Source organism: Rousettus aegyptiacus, unplaced genomic scaffold (assembly GCF_014176215.1).
Source record: "Rousettus aegyptiacus isolate mRouAeg1 unplaced genomic scaffold, mRouAeg1.p scaffold_m13_p_17, whole genome shotgun sequence".
NCBI classification, from domain to species: domain Eukaryota; kingdom Metazoa; phylum Chordata; class Mammalia; order Chiroptera; family Pteropodidae; genus Rousettus; species Rousettus aegyptiacus.
The window spans coordinates 25,098,846-25,112,411 of NW_023416292.1; the positions used below are offsets into that span (position 1 = coordinate 25,098,846).

The 13,566-nt window shown below is 56.3% G+C and overlaps 1 protein-coding gene across 10 annotated transcripts in view; it reads left to right on the forward strand.

Moving 5' to 3' along the window:
* The window catches only part of ASH1L (ASH1 like histone lysine methyltransferase), an 83,674-nt gene that overhangs the window by 66,356 nt on the left and 3,752 nt on the right, over positions 1 to 13,566 (forward strand). For 7 of the 10 annotated variants that reach the window (XM_016166148.2, XM_036234817.1, XM_016166150.2 and 4 more), the window contains 14 exons: positions 274 to 382; positions 809 to 973; positions 1,128 to 1,222; positions 2,778 to 2,935; positions 3,421 to 3,573; positions 4,973 to 5,027; positions 5,106 to 5,238; positions 6,169 to 6,417; positions 7,549 to 7,635; positions 8,353 to 8,443; positions 8,883 to 9,021; positions 9,116 to 9,288; positions 11,584 to 11,750; positions 13,522 to 13,562. In XM_016166148.2, coding sequence (XP_016021634.2) covers positions 274 to 382; positions 809 to 973; positions 1,128 to 1,222; positions 2,778 to 2,935; positions 3,421 to 3,573; positions 4,973 to 5,027; positions 5,106 to 5,238; positions 6,169 to 6,417; positions 7,549 to 7,635; positions 8,353 to 8,443; positions 8,883 to 9,021; positions 9,116 to 9,288; positions 11,584 to 11,750; positions 13,522 to 13,562 — 1,815 coding nt within the window. Of the gene's footprint in view, positions 1 to 273; positions 383 to 808; positions 974 to 1,127; positions 1,223 to 2,777; positions 2,936 to 3,420; positions 3,574 to 4,972; positions 5,028 to 5,105; positions 5,239 to 5,498; positions 6,142 to 6,168; positions 6,418 to 7,548; positions 7,636 to 8,352; positions 8,444 to 8,882; positions 9,022 to 9,115; positions 9,289 to 11,583; positions 11,751 to 13,521; positions 13,563 to 13,566 lie in introns of those variants that run through there. The other 3 variants (XM_036234819.1, XR_004955207.1, XM_016166153.2) reach the window with 3 other exon arrangements.

Below are 13,566 nucleotides of genomic sequence, written 5' to 3' on the forward strand. Positions count from 1 at the left end.
GACAGGGTTAGGTGAGCTGGAGGAGATCGTGAGGAGACTGAAGCCTGTTTTAGAGGGACCCCGACTCCCAAGCAGGAACCCTATGACCTATCCTAATGGACCGCGTAGGGCACGTGTTCCAGAAAACTGATGGCGTTAAGCACGTTGGGTGGAATGGAATGGAAGGTAGACGGAATGTGGAGAGCTTGGCCGGGAGACTCGAGCCGGGGTCAGAAGCAGGCGGGCCGGGAGCCGGGCGCGGCGCTGAGTCTCCGCCCGCGCCTCCGTCTGCAGGTCTGTTAACGGCGTGTACCGGATCGGACTGTATGCTCTGAGGGACATGCCCGCTGGGACCGAACTCACCTACGATTACAACTTCCATTCCTTCAACGTTGAAAAGCAGGTACGAATAACAAACCCAAGAGGGCGGTCGGACGGGGGGGGTCACGTCGCTCTGTGCGGCGCGGGCCTTCAGCAGCCGTCACTGACTGGAGCCACTGGGAAGCACCTCGGGGAAGACAGTGTTTCACTCCTGACGCCACGTGTCAGGGGCACAGAGGCCCCGCGTTCTTTCGGACTCTGCGGGAAGAGGTCGCCCTCGCCCTTCAGCGTCCAGTCCGTCCCTTCCTGCTCTGGTGACGGGTTCCCGGTGTGTGCTCTTTCTTTTCCGCTGCAGTGGAGGCCCATGCTTGCTTATTTTGCTTTCTATCAGTGTTTTCCTCCGCGTGGAAATTCCGGGACTCGGGCGTGCCGCGGGCGTCCAGGTGCGCGGGCATCCTGGGGGATGCGCCCCCGGGGCCGCAGGCTGACAGCGTCTCTCCCTTCACAGCAACTGTGCAAGTGCGGCTTTGAGAAGTGCAGGGGCATCATCGGGGGCAAGAGCCAGCGCGTGAACGGCCTGGCCAGCAGCAGAGGCAGCCAGCCGGTGGCCGCTCACAGGAAGTCCACGCGGTCCAAAGAGAAGAGGAAATCTAAGCACAAGCTGAAGAAGAGGGTGAGTGACCGTCTCGGCCTTTTCTCGTTGAGCCGCGGGAGGCGTGTGAAATACGGGCACTAGCAAGGGTGGCGCCTTCACAGTGGCTCTCACATGATCCGGGGGGACCCGACTGATGGTTTTTCCCCTGCGGCTTGATCCATCTGTTTTTCAGAGAGGCCACCTCTCCGAGGAACCCAGTGAAAATGTCAACACTCCAACGAGATTGACCCCCCAGTTACAGATGAAGCCAATGTCCAATCGAGAGAGGTGAAGAGCTTTCGCGTTTTCCTGAGCGCTTTGCGGCACGTGGCTGGCGTGTCGGTGTGAGGCCAGGCGTGTGTGGGGCTGAGCCGTTTCTTACGTGCAGGTCGTCTTTGAGCGGGGCTCAGGGGGTCTGTGAACTCAAATGGGGGGAATCATGTCTCTTTTCCCTAATGTCTAACGGAAGTTCAGCCTTCCTTCCGATGTGACCTGTAGGCACAAAAACGAGCGTGTGTGTGTAGTGTTTGCAGTTTCACAAACACCTCAGAATATCACTTGCGTTCATCTCTGCCTCGGCCACTGTCGTCGTAAACCCACAGCTAGATCTTACCATGTTTTAAAAATTCATGTTTCTGTGTCCCAATTCCATGGTTTTTTTTAACATTCTGAAAACTACATTTCAGTATATTTAGTTTTGTTTTAATCCTGTGTATTAAAATTACTTAAAATCATAAGTTACTTTTAAAATGCTTCTAAAACATTCGGAGAAGGGCCGCGTGGGCTGCACCAGCCTGCCGGAGGGGCTGACGGCACAGAGAAGGTGCCGAGTCTGCCTGGTTAACACAGTGACAGAGCAATAAGAAGGCTCTTCAGTGACCATTTTTGCTCTTCCATGTTTTCAGATAAGATTTGTTCATGACGGACGGAAGCAAAGTAAACGTACACATCTTGTCCTTCAAGATGTAGACATCTCCCCTGACTGCACACTCCAGTATCTTAGAAAGTTTATCCTTGTTTGTGACTTTACTACAATTTTAGCCCCTTTTATCCTGTTTTACTTTGAGTGATAGACATTTTAAACTTAAGTAAAACAGATGGTTTAATCCAGTGTTTCTCTACTTTAGCCTGAGGAACTTTTTTTTTTTTTTTTTTTTTAACTTTCTGCCTAAGGAACTTTTAAAAACTCCTCATGCCCAGGCCACAACCCAGACCACTTAAACCAGAATTTTTGAAGGCGAAACCCAGGCATTGATAGTTTATAAAGGTGACGTCACAAGTAATCTCCATTTACTGAGGCCCATAGTTTGAGATTTATTCAAGGTCACATGTTTTTTATGTGTACTGGGGGAAAACCGAGTTATGGAATCATCAGAATTGTGTAGGGTCAGTCGAGAGACACGTGGGCCGCCCGTGTTCAGAGCGCCGCGCCAGGGGCCGGCCAGCGCGGTGTGCCGGCGCGCCCCCGTCTTAAGGGCCTCTGCTCTCATTCGCCCGTTCGGTTCCTTCTCCTAACGGATGCTAAGCCGGCCCTTCATCCTGGCCGCTTCCTCTCCAGGATGTACAAACACTCCATAAAGCTCCACCTTCAAGTCAGGCTGCTGCAATTGCTAAAATTTTTGCAGTTTTTAAATTGTATTTGGAAGGTATTTGTAAATAATATGAGGAAACGTTATGGGGGGGGAATCAAGATGCAAAACTGAATCACGTTTCGTTGTTTAATCGTAAGATGGCAAGTGTGCACCGTCTGAGCATTTATAGCGCCGTCGCGTGGCTCACACGGCGCAGGCGCGCGAGCGCTTGCGGAGTGAGCGACGGGGCCGCGCCTCCCTCCCCCTCGCAGGAACTTCGTGCTGAAGCACCATGTGTTCCTGGTCCGGAACTGGGAGAAGATCCGGCAGAAGCAGGAGGAGGTGAAGCGCGCGGGCGACAGCGTGCACTCGGCGGCGCTGTACGCGCGCTGGAGCGGCATCTGCCGGGACGACGGCAACATCAAGTCCGGTAGGCCCGCGGGCGGCCCGGGGGCCCTGAGCGCGGCCGCCGCCAGCCTTCCCCCGGCTCCTTTTAGTCCGGGCCAGACAAGTTAAGATCCGCACGACCAGGTGTCCTACAGGTGTCGGTCGGCAGCAACTGCCCCTCCCAGCTCTCGGCTTCCTCCTACTTCTGGGAAGGAGAAGGAACCCGCTTCCCCCAGGGGCCCGGGCCTCACCGTGGCCTGCAGGCCCCTCGATGCGGGATACGTAGCAGATCCTCAACCCGCATGGGCACCTCCCGAGGGAAGCCCCGCCGCAGGCGCCACCTCACAGTTAAGAAACCGAGACACAGTGTGAGGTGGCTTGCCCAAGGTCACACAGCCTGCGACAGGGAGGCCGGGACGCAGCCTTGCCTGTCTGGTGCCAGCCATGCTTCCCGGTTTCCTGGAAGGAGAGAGGAAGCCGCCGCAAGCTCCTCTTTTCTTGAAGCTCATTGTCACTTTGCCCTTCCAGACGTCTTCATGACCCAGTTCTCCGCCCTGCAGACAGCCCGGTCTGTGCGCACGCGGCGGCTGGCGGCCGCAGAGGAGAACGTCGAGGTGGCGCGGGCGGCCCGCCTGGCCCAGATCCTCAAGGAGATCTGCGACGGCATCATCTCTTACAAAGGTGACCGCGGCCCCCGGATGCTCTTCGTGGCCGTTCTAAACACTCGTGTCACTTGCCCCCACCGGAGGCATCCAGGACCCAAAACAAACGGCCGTTCAGGGCTAGGAGTTCCGGAGGCTACTCAGTTCTCCTCACACCGGAGCTTAGAGTCGGGACCGGTCGAGGTCTTCGGGGCTGTTGCGTTTGCATCGCTAGATCTAACACATCAGTTTTCTGGACAGATATTTGTGAGCGTGAAAGCTGTGGATCCTTTCCCTACAAAAATGCACGTACATAATTTTGCACGTATTTGGAGGGTTCACAGGCCCTAAGGTCTGCATCAGGGAACAGGAATAAAGTTGCAAGAAAATTCCTCTAAAGGCGTTTTTGTGCAAGCACCTTCACCCCCTTTACCATATCCCTTCTGGGTGTGTGCAGAGGGTGAAGGTGGGGAAGGGGAGTTCATTTTGGACAGGTGGCTTGGTAATGTACGTGACTTTTTACCACCAAAAAAAAAATCTGGAGGTATTTAAGACGAGAGAGAGTTTAACAAATGATGCTGCTTTTTGCCATCAGCTTCGGCTGGTCTTTCTTCCTTTCCCTAATTTCTGAAGAAATTTTTTTCCCTTTTCTTTCTGTCTGTTGTTTATACTTGCATTCTAGTGGCTTTTTATAGTTAACCTAAGGTAATAGAGATGAAAGCGAAGACCAGCCTGTCCTAAAACATGAAGTTTTGTGACACCTATAGCCTTTACATTCCCAAAAGAGCCCGCTGTGCCTTCTCAGCTGGCCCCACCTGCCCAGTGAGAAACCGCAGATCACATCCACATGTCACCGCACCCTGGGCAGGAAGCAACAGGCTTTTTCTCTCTACATCTTAAGTCGCTAGAAAGGAAGTAAGGTAGCGAGTGAGAAGTAGCCCCACGGCACATGAATTCTGTTTTTGTAAATACAAAGTAACCGTTACAAGAAAAAGGATTCCAGAAAATATTTACAATACTAAATTATTCATTATCTGGTACAATACTAAATTATTCATTATCTGGAGTCGCGTCGAATCCAAAACAACAGCATAATAGTAACAAGATTGAGGAAACACATTTTGGATGAGAACAGTGACAGTTTAGGGTTCGTAACGAGACTCGTCGACTCGGAATCTGCCCTGAGCGGCCCGGCTGCCTCAGTCCACTGCCACCTCTCACTCCCCGTGACCCGCCAACGTCGCCTGCAGGACGCTCTGTCCTTCATCACTCAGGACTTCCGGTCCCTGCCGTTAGCTGCCCACGTTTCTGGGACATCCTTGCGTTTTTCATAGGCAGGCCTCAGAAAGACTTGGATTTTCCCCCCTAACTTCTAATCGGGGGGTGAGACGCAGGGCTCGCCGCCCGAGCACCCTGCTGACACGTGCGTTCTTTTGCAGACTCCTCCCGACAGGCGCTGGCGGCACCGCTCCTGAACCTCCCCCCAAAGAAAAAGTAAGCTCCGTGCGTGGGAACCATGTGCATTTTAGAAACGCGCTGTGTGCCGGACTGACCCCCGGCTTTGCGTTCCAGGAACGCCGACTACTACGAGAAGATCGCCGAGCCCCTGGACCTGTCCACTATAGAGAAGCAGCTCCTCACCGGCTGCTACAAAACCGTGGAGGCGTTCGACGCCGACATGCTCAAGGTCTTCCGGAACGCCGAGGTAGCTCCCAGCGCCTCTGCGGACAGAGCGCTTCCGGGGCTGCCACCTCCTCTGTCCGTGGTCCTTTCCGAGTGCCCTCAGCCTAAGGGTTACGGCAGGCTGAATATCGTGGGCTCCCGTGCAGTAGAGACATGATATGACAAAAAATGGAAGGTTAAAGCGTATTCCCAAAAAAGCACTTTTTGTAAAAGCCTCATTTTGTATTAAACCTTAGTAACTTGCACAGGACGGACATCTCACTGCATTTAAATCACACACAGGTTCAGTTATAAACGTGTCTTCAGACCGCAGTGGGGGTGTTCGCGAGCAGGTGTGCAATGGGTGACACTCAGAAGGTGGGTTTGACCCGATTGGAAGGGGAGGGCGGAGTGTTGTACGGCACAGAAGAAACTCAGTGAGTTCGAAATACCTGGGACAGGTGTCGGAAGAGTAAAGGAGGCTACTAGGTGAGGGAAGAATCGAGGTTGAAGACAAGGAATGAGGAAAACAGACCGGCGGGAGGAGAACTAGAGCCGTCGCGAATTAGGGGGCGAATCCTACCGGAACTCGGCTTCCGTGTGCATTTAAACTCGTAGCTCTGTCCCTGAGACCTGCAAGGCACAGGCGAATGCAGAGCTTCTCTACAGCGTCATTCTTGGGACATTCATATTCTTGGTCCCTGTGTATTTTATCGAGTGGACAGTAAGGCCCGTGAAAGAAGTCCAATGGCAGAACAATAAACCAAGTGGAAAAAATTACCGTGCAGGTCGTGACGTTAATTCATTTTAGTTCCGTTTAAGTTGTTTTCAGCTGCCTGGCCCTGTTTTTTGATGGCACTGGAGATCCGTTAACCGAGGTGGGAGGGTTAAGCAAACCCTGCTTCCTCTTCGGGTATGTTTGTAAGCCATATCGACAAGGCTAAACATGGCTTCTTTCTTCTGCGTTCTTCAGAAGTACTACGGACGTAAATCCCCAATCGGGAGAGACGTCTGCCGCCTCCGGAAGGCCTATTACAACGCCCGGCACGAGGCAGCGGCCCAAATCGACGAGATTGTGGGAGAGACAGCGAGCGAGGCAGACAGCAGCGAGACCTCGGTCTCTGAGAAGGAGAACGGCCACGAGAAGGACGACGATGTCATCCGCTGCATCTGTGGCCTCTACAAGGACGAAGGCCTCATGATCCAGTGCGACAAGTGCATGGTGAGGTCCGGGAGGGGAAGCGGGGCCCGGCCCTGGCAGGCGTGGGGCCACATTCAGGGCGGCAGCCCGGGCCTCCTGCGGCTTCGCTCGGTGGGCGTGCGTGAGGTGGCCCTCTGCCGTGGGCTCCGCTCTGCCTCACCCTTCACCAAATCGTGCTGCTCCCTCCTCATCGCTCTCTTTCATTTTGCCTTTCCCTCCTTTTGTTCTTCACTTGGTTTCCAGACAGTCGTGTCATTTCCACCTGCCGCAAAGAGCTTTCCGGGGAGTGGGCAGGGCGCCCTGTCGGCGCGCGGCGTCTGCGCTTGTTGTCCATCGGAGGCCGTCTCAGAGCCTTGAGCCTCACAGTCTCAGGGTGGCCTCTTCCGTGTGTCCTCAGTTGCAGGACTTCCGTTCGGCTAGACTTCAGGCGACACCCAATGATGTCTGTTCTGTAGTTTTAATTTTGACGCGGTTGTGAAAAGAGGCGAGCCCAGCGTTCGCCTGTTCCGCCGTCTTGGCCAGAAGCCGCCTTCCCTTCTTCCTCTGCCTCCCGTTCTCTCTGCCCGCCTTCCGCTGCTCTTGACGCGCACAGCGCGGGTCAGGGGGTGCAGGGTGCAGGCCAGCGCGCTAGCCGACAGGCATCTGAGGACCGCGCTCTGTACCGCGCCGGTCCGGGGGTGCAGGGCAGAGAGTTCCTGGGGGGGGGGTGGGGGCGCAGCCCAGGCGGGACCCGAGCAGCCCCACTGGGTGTCTGAACGCGTTACCTGGCAGGAAAAGGGAGCTGCACACAGGGCTGTTGGGAGGATGTGACCAGGCGAGAGCGAGCAGGAGCGTCACGGCGCGGGCTCTGGCCGCAGCCGGGTCCCTGCCGTGTGGTGTTGGCGAGTAGGACACGGTGCTTTGCTCGTGCGTTCTGCACTTCTCCGTTTGTCCCCACGTTTCATTTGCCCAGACCTGTGCACTGTGACCCAGTCTCCGTGCTCGCGTCCAGACAGGTCCTTCTCCTCTGATTCCCGTTTTCCATTTCTGGTTTGTCGCTCACCCGCTCCGCCCTCGGCTCGTTGCCGCTTGCCCTGTCCCTTGGCTCGCTCGTGGTCCCCCGCGCGCCAGCAGGCCGGAGGCGCCCCGGCTACACACGCGCCTTTCCCGCAGGTGTGGCAGCACTGCGACTGCATGGGCGTGCACGCCGACGTGGAGCACTACCTGTGCGAGCGCTGCGAGCCGCGGCCCGTGGACCGGGTAAGCCGGCCCCTCCGCCCCGCTGCCGGTGCCCTGGCGCCCTTTGATGCGGCACTCAGCCCCCCCCCCCGCCTCAGTTTCTCAGCACTGCGTGGAGGGGCGTGGGCCGTGGGCACAGCGGCGCCACACGCGGCCCACTTTCTCCAGCGCCGCCGGCTCCCCGTGCGCAGAGCAGCCCGTGCGGCCCTGGGCTCTGAGTCGGGCCGCTTTCCGGGAGGGTCGGCGGCTGTGTGACTCGCCACGGTATTGTGTGGGCTTTTATCTCGGCTCTGTCCTGTTCACACGTGTGGTACCGGACACGTCGCCGCTGTCCAGGCAGCACCGTCTGAGTGGACAGCTCGGCGTCCCGAGGGACGCGCTGCCGAGCGCTGGTCTCCTGGCCCCGGGGCTCCAGTGCCGGAGCCTCCCCAGTCGTGGCGACCAAGTCCCCTTCGCGCACAGCACATGCCCTCTAGGTGCCGCAGGGCGGCCGCATGGCTGGTGCCACCGCCTCCAGTCCGGGCCACTCGGCCTGTCCGTTTTGTCCTCTGCCTTCACTTTCCCAAGTGTCAAAGTCCAGGCGCTTTCGTCTTTTTTATGCCTGTGATGTCAGCGTGACTCACCATCCGTCGGCACCGGCCGCGAATTCGCGGTCTCAGTTCTCATCCCCTGGGATAGCGAGCCGCGGGCTGGCCGTGTGGCCCCAGCCCGGCCCCACCAGCTCTCTGCTCCCCTCAGGAGGTGCCCATGATCCCGCGGCCCCACTACGCCCAGCCCGGCTGCGTCTACTTCATCTGTCTGCTGCGGGACGACCTGCTGCTGCGTCAAGGTGCGTGCACAGGGCTCGCCCTCATGTCACAGCCGACTTTCTGAGTGGCGGGCAGTATCTGCTGTCCACATAGCATTTACTGTCCCTGTGTGGCCTCTGAGAGCGACAGAATAAAGGGGTTTCTGTCCTTTGGTCCTCAGGCCTATGCGCCTTTCCCTTCCACCAAATAAAACTGATTCGGAAAGCCCGGGGTGTTACAAAGCAAGTTTTAAGACTGGGAAGGACATCCAGGATTCCAGGGGACAGACACCCCACCCCCACCCCCCGTGTCCCTGTCACAGTCTGGAGGCGCTCAGCATGTGCCTTCGGCAACCGGCCGGAGCTCTGTCGTGCCGTCGTAGATGTGCATTCCTGCCGTTAAGACCTTGGGTCAGGTCAGCGGGGCCCGACCGCTCACGCAGGACTCGTTCAGCCTCCCGCGTGTTCTCTGCCTTCCCAGGGGACTGCGTGTATCTCATGAGGGACAGTCGGCGCACCCCTGATGGCCACCCCGTCCGTCAGTCCTATCGACTGCTGTCCCACGTCAACAGAGACAAGCTCGACATCTTCCGCATCGAGAAGCTCTGGAAGAACGAGAAGTACGTGCCGCGGGCCCGCCGCTCCCCTGGCGGCGCCGAGCATGCTCCGGCCTCGCCCGTCGAGCCGCAACCTTCTCCCGTTCTCCTTTTTCAGAGAGGAGCGCTTCGCCTTCGGCCACCATTATTTCCGGCCCCACGAAACCCACCATTCTCCATCCCGCCGTTTCTATCACAATGAACTGTTCCGGGTGCCGCTGTACGAGATCATTCCCTTGGAGGCTGTGGTGGGGACCTGCTGTGTCCTGGACCTGTACACGTACTGCAAAGGTAAGTGGCTGGGGCTCCTCGAGGAGCGCTCTCCTGTCACCGAGCTGCCGCTGCCCACGCCTTTCTCCTCGCTCGTCTGGTAAAGCGCTGTCCAAGACCAGCAGTGACGCTTCGGAGAACTGTGCCGGTACTCAGTGATACTTTTTTTTTTATTATTTTAGCATTTTTTAATACTGTATACTTAGCACTGTTACTGCTTGTGGGCGGATGGTCCTTCACTCACCCGTTCCATGGTCCTTAAGGCCATCATCAGTTCCATTTGTCTGTCCCTGATTTACATGGATCATCCATCTTTTTGTTTACACGAAAGAAAACCACATAAAAAGAGTCCACCAGACCAAAAAAAAAAAAAAAAAAAACTAAAGAAATAGGTCGGTATCAAAATACTTATTTCAGGTATTTTCACAAAGTGATGCCCATGAAAATTCAGAAGAAAAAAGTAGATTTTGTTCGCTGTCGGCGTCTGCGCTGTGGCCTAAAGCAGTCGCCTTCTCTCCACTTGGCACAGAGTCACCGTCTTCGTCGCAGGAAAGACCTGGAAGCACAACTTTGGCTTCATTGTTTACGCTCGCGCTTTGAGATGCTCTCTTCCCAGCCCCATCTTTTGCTAAAGTTTCATCGATTCTTTGATAATTCACTGAAACATTTTTTAAAATCTGTTCGAAATTTTAAGGCTCTTTGGATGTTTGGATCAATACCAAGATTTGAAGTTTTGTGGCCAATTGAAGAGCTTCTTAAGTATTTCCTGCAGTGAATGAAGCTGGTTCAAGGTCACTGCCATATCTATTCAGCAGCATGGGCTTCAGATATTAAGTGAATTTATTATTGGTTAATTTATGATCAGCCAGTAATTCATTAACATCTACATTCAAACCGTCAGAGCCTTCTTCCTGAAGCGTATGTAATGGGCTGGCAAAGCCAGTGCCGCCTTCCGCAGTCCTCGGAGCCGCGTGTCCGGGGCAAGCACTTCTGGCCGCCCCACTCTCCAGCCGGCACTCACAGCTGAAGCAGTGTCCTGGAAATTGCTTAAAATGATGTGTTTATTCCATGCTTCTGTAACTGTGATTCGTTATTTTCAGATTTATTGAAAGAACCGTTAAAACTTAATACAATTAATCATAAAGGTAGAAATGATAACTTGGTTTAAAGGTAGGATCGAAGAAGTTGTATTGGCGGCAAATACACAACGTGTAGATTTGGATGCTCTAGATCATGTGGGTGACCAGGTGCAGTACCTAAAAGTAAAAGTATTTTAAAGGGAAGACATTTTTCCTTCACGCAATGTTCAGCTTCTACAGTAAAATACTTATAAAATCCCGGAAAACATCAGTTGTTATCCAAGGTTTTTTATTTTCCATCCGATGAACAGGAAGATCATTGATAATTGTGTTAGTAAGTATTAGTTCTTTGTACGTTGCTGGGTTAAGCTATTGTTTTTTAGAAAGAGTAATCGCCAGTAACAGAAATGAAAAAGAACTGCAAAAATGAGACCATGTAAATGGAAACCGCATATGAAAAGTCTGCGTAAATGGGAATATTTACCGTGTATTCAAAAAAGAAAAAAAAAAAACGCATCAATCGAGGGGCGGATGTTATTCAATAAACGAATGCAGCACGGTCGTTTTGTAAGCGTCAGGGTCAGCGGTGCAGGCCGTGGAGTCGGACGGTCTGGCGTCGTGTCCGGGCCGCAGCGCGCTCCCCCGCGTGCCCGGGGCCGGCTGCTCAGCCCGGTGAAAGTCAGGGTAGCGCCGACCTGAGAGATGCCGTCGCGACGAGTGATCCACCACGGCACGCAGCCCCGTCTGTGGCTCGCGGTGGTCGGTCCGTGTCGGCTGTCGGCTGTCGCTGAGTTCGTCACCTGGCGCCTCCCCTCGGCCTCACGGCAGCGGAGTCCAGACGACGTGGACGCGGTTCAGCGCCGCGGCTGCCGCCCGAAGCGTGCATTCCCATTCGTGCTCTGCTCGTCTGCGCTGCCCCTTTTCTCCCAGCGTCCCCCTCAGGCCGCTCTGTGTTTCCCTCAGTCCCCCCTCGGGAATGCCCGCAGCGCTCAAACGACCTGCGTCTCTGATTTCTTGCCGCCCCGCAGTGCGCCCAGCGGCCCGCAGGCGCCCTTTCTCCTGCCGGCGCTGGCGTCTGGGAACTTCCCTTTGTCCTCCAGCCACCAGATGCGGGCCGTGCTGACTGTTCCCCTCTGAGGGGCCGAGTGCTCCCTCCCCGGTGGCGTGTGGTGCTCCCAGGGTGGCTCGGGGACGCAGGGGCAGATGGGAGGCTTACTCCCCAGTGTTCGGCCCGCAGGGAGACCCAAAGGCGTGAGGGAGCAGGACGTGTACATCTGCGACTACCGGCTCGACAAGTCCGCGCACCTGTTCTACAAGATCCACCGGAACCGCTACCCCGTGTGCACCAGGCCCTACGCCTTCGACCACTTCCCCAAGAGGCTCACCCCCAGGAGAGACTTCTCCGTAAGTGCCCGCCCCGCCCCTCCCCGCCGCGGCTCCCCGGGGGCTCCCCACCGCTTCGCCCTCTGTGGGGTGTCTGAGCCCCATGAGCACATTTATTCTGCAAAGTCTGGCATGAGCTGTGTCTCAGGAAATTTTCCATTTCCTGATGCTACTTCAGTCAGGTTTGCCTCCTTTTTTCTCTCTCACCTCTGTTTTTTGCCCTTGAGCTCCACATTAGAGTTTGTTTTGTGTTCCACACCCGTAACTTTACAAAGTGCGGAGAAGGACTGGCGAGAACCCGCGAAACCTGTGGCAAGCACAGTTCGCTGCTTTTCTTTCTGTCCCTGGATTTGAAATGTAGGACGTTCTCACCCAGAAGGTGAAAGGTACAGAAGCATTAAGAAGAAAAATTGTGTACAGTCACGTGCCGCATAGGATTGTCACAGCTGGAGCAGGTCCACTGCCTAGTGACACCCTGACTGATAGCACAGCTCGCGGCCACGCCGCGGGGCGATGCCGGCGCAGACCCTGGGCCGCCGGGCGCGTGGCGTGGAGCGCGCGCGGTTGGGGCCCGCGGGGCGCGGTCGTGACCGCGAACTGTCACCCGCTCACGCGTCCGCCGCGCTCTGCGGCCGCTGTCGTGGCGCGCTCTGTCCGCCCAGACGGGAAGCGCCCGCCGTGAACGGTGGGCCGTGCGACGCCGGCCGTGCGCCCCGCGCCTCCGCCTGCTTCGTCTGCGTCGTGCTCGGTGGACTCGCGCGTCGTGTTGAGAAGCGAGTGTGGCCGAGGCGCGCAGTGCGTGTGAAGGCTCCGGTCACGTCCGCTCTGCACTCGCGCACTGGCGCCCCCAGAGCGAGCCCCGGGCCTGCCGGCCGCGTGCGTGGGCGGCGCCCCGCGCGGGTGCACCGTCCTCCAGCCCTTCCGCCGGGTCCTCACTGCGTCCTGTCTGCGCCTAGAGACACACCTCACCGTGGGATTCCAGTTGCCTGCAGCGCCCAGCGCAGTGACCTGCCGCCCGGGCCGCAGCCCGGGAGGGGCGGGACCTGACCGCCCAGGGGTGCCGCAGGCCGCGTGGCGGGGTCAGTGCGCGTGCGCTGTGGCGTTCGCACGACCGCGGCCGGCGGCGCATCCCTTAGGCGTATCCTGTCGTCAGGTGGCGCGTGACTGTCATCCCACCACCCCGGAAGTAACCGTGTTGACATGCTCATTACCAGCCTTTCTCCTGTGCGTAATTATTTCTCAAATCATTGCAAGCACAGGATTCAGATCATTTCGCGATGCCCACAGTGGTCTTGGTCACCCTTCCCTTTGCTGTGATGAAGCCCTGGGAGATGCGGTCCTCACCCTGGAGTCTGCTCTAGTGGGCCTGTTGGAATTTAAACGCTTGGAAGTCTAACCAGAAAGCAAGCCTCATGGCCCTGTTTTCCCCATTATTTCCAGATTTTCCTAAACAGTGTTTATTTAACATGTTTTGCCCACCAGCAAGCCCTGCCTCTCATCTGGAGTTCTCTGGTCTTGCTTGCGCAGTCACCTGCTCACTGATTAGCTTCGAAACGCCAGCATTAACTACGTAAAAGTTGGGATGGAGCAAAAAGAGTCGTGAGCCTGTCTTTTGCCACCGTGGCCTACGGAGCTTCTGGCTGTAAACGCAGTCACCCGGCTTGGAAGCGCTCTAGCCCTATTTTTTCCGCATTCCCTCCCCACCTCCCTAACCCTGAGTGGGCCCCAGATCATCTGGCCCAGCATCGCCCACTCCTACAACATGCTAACTGCTCCCTTTGCTTCTCTGCAGCCTCACTATGTCCCTGACAACTACAAGAGGAACGGAGGGCGGTGA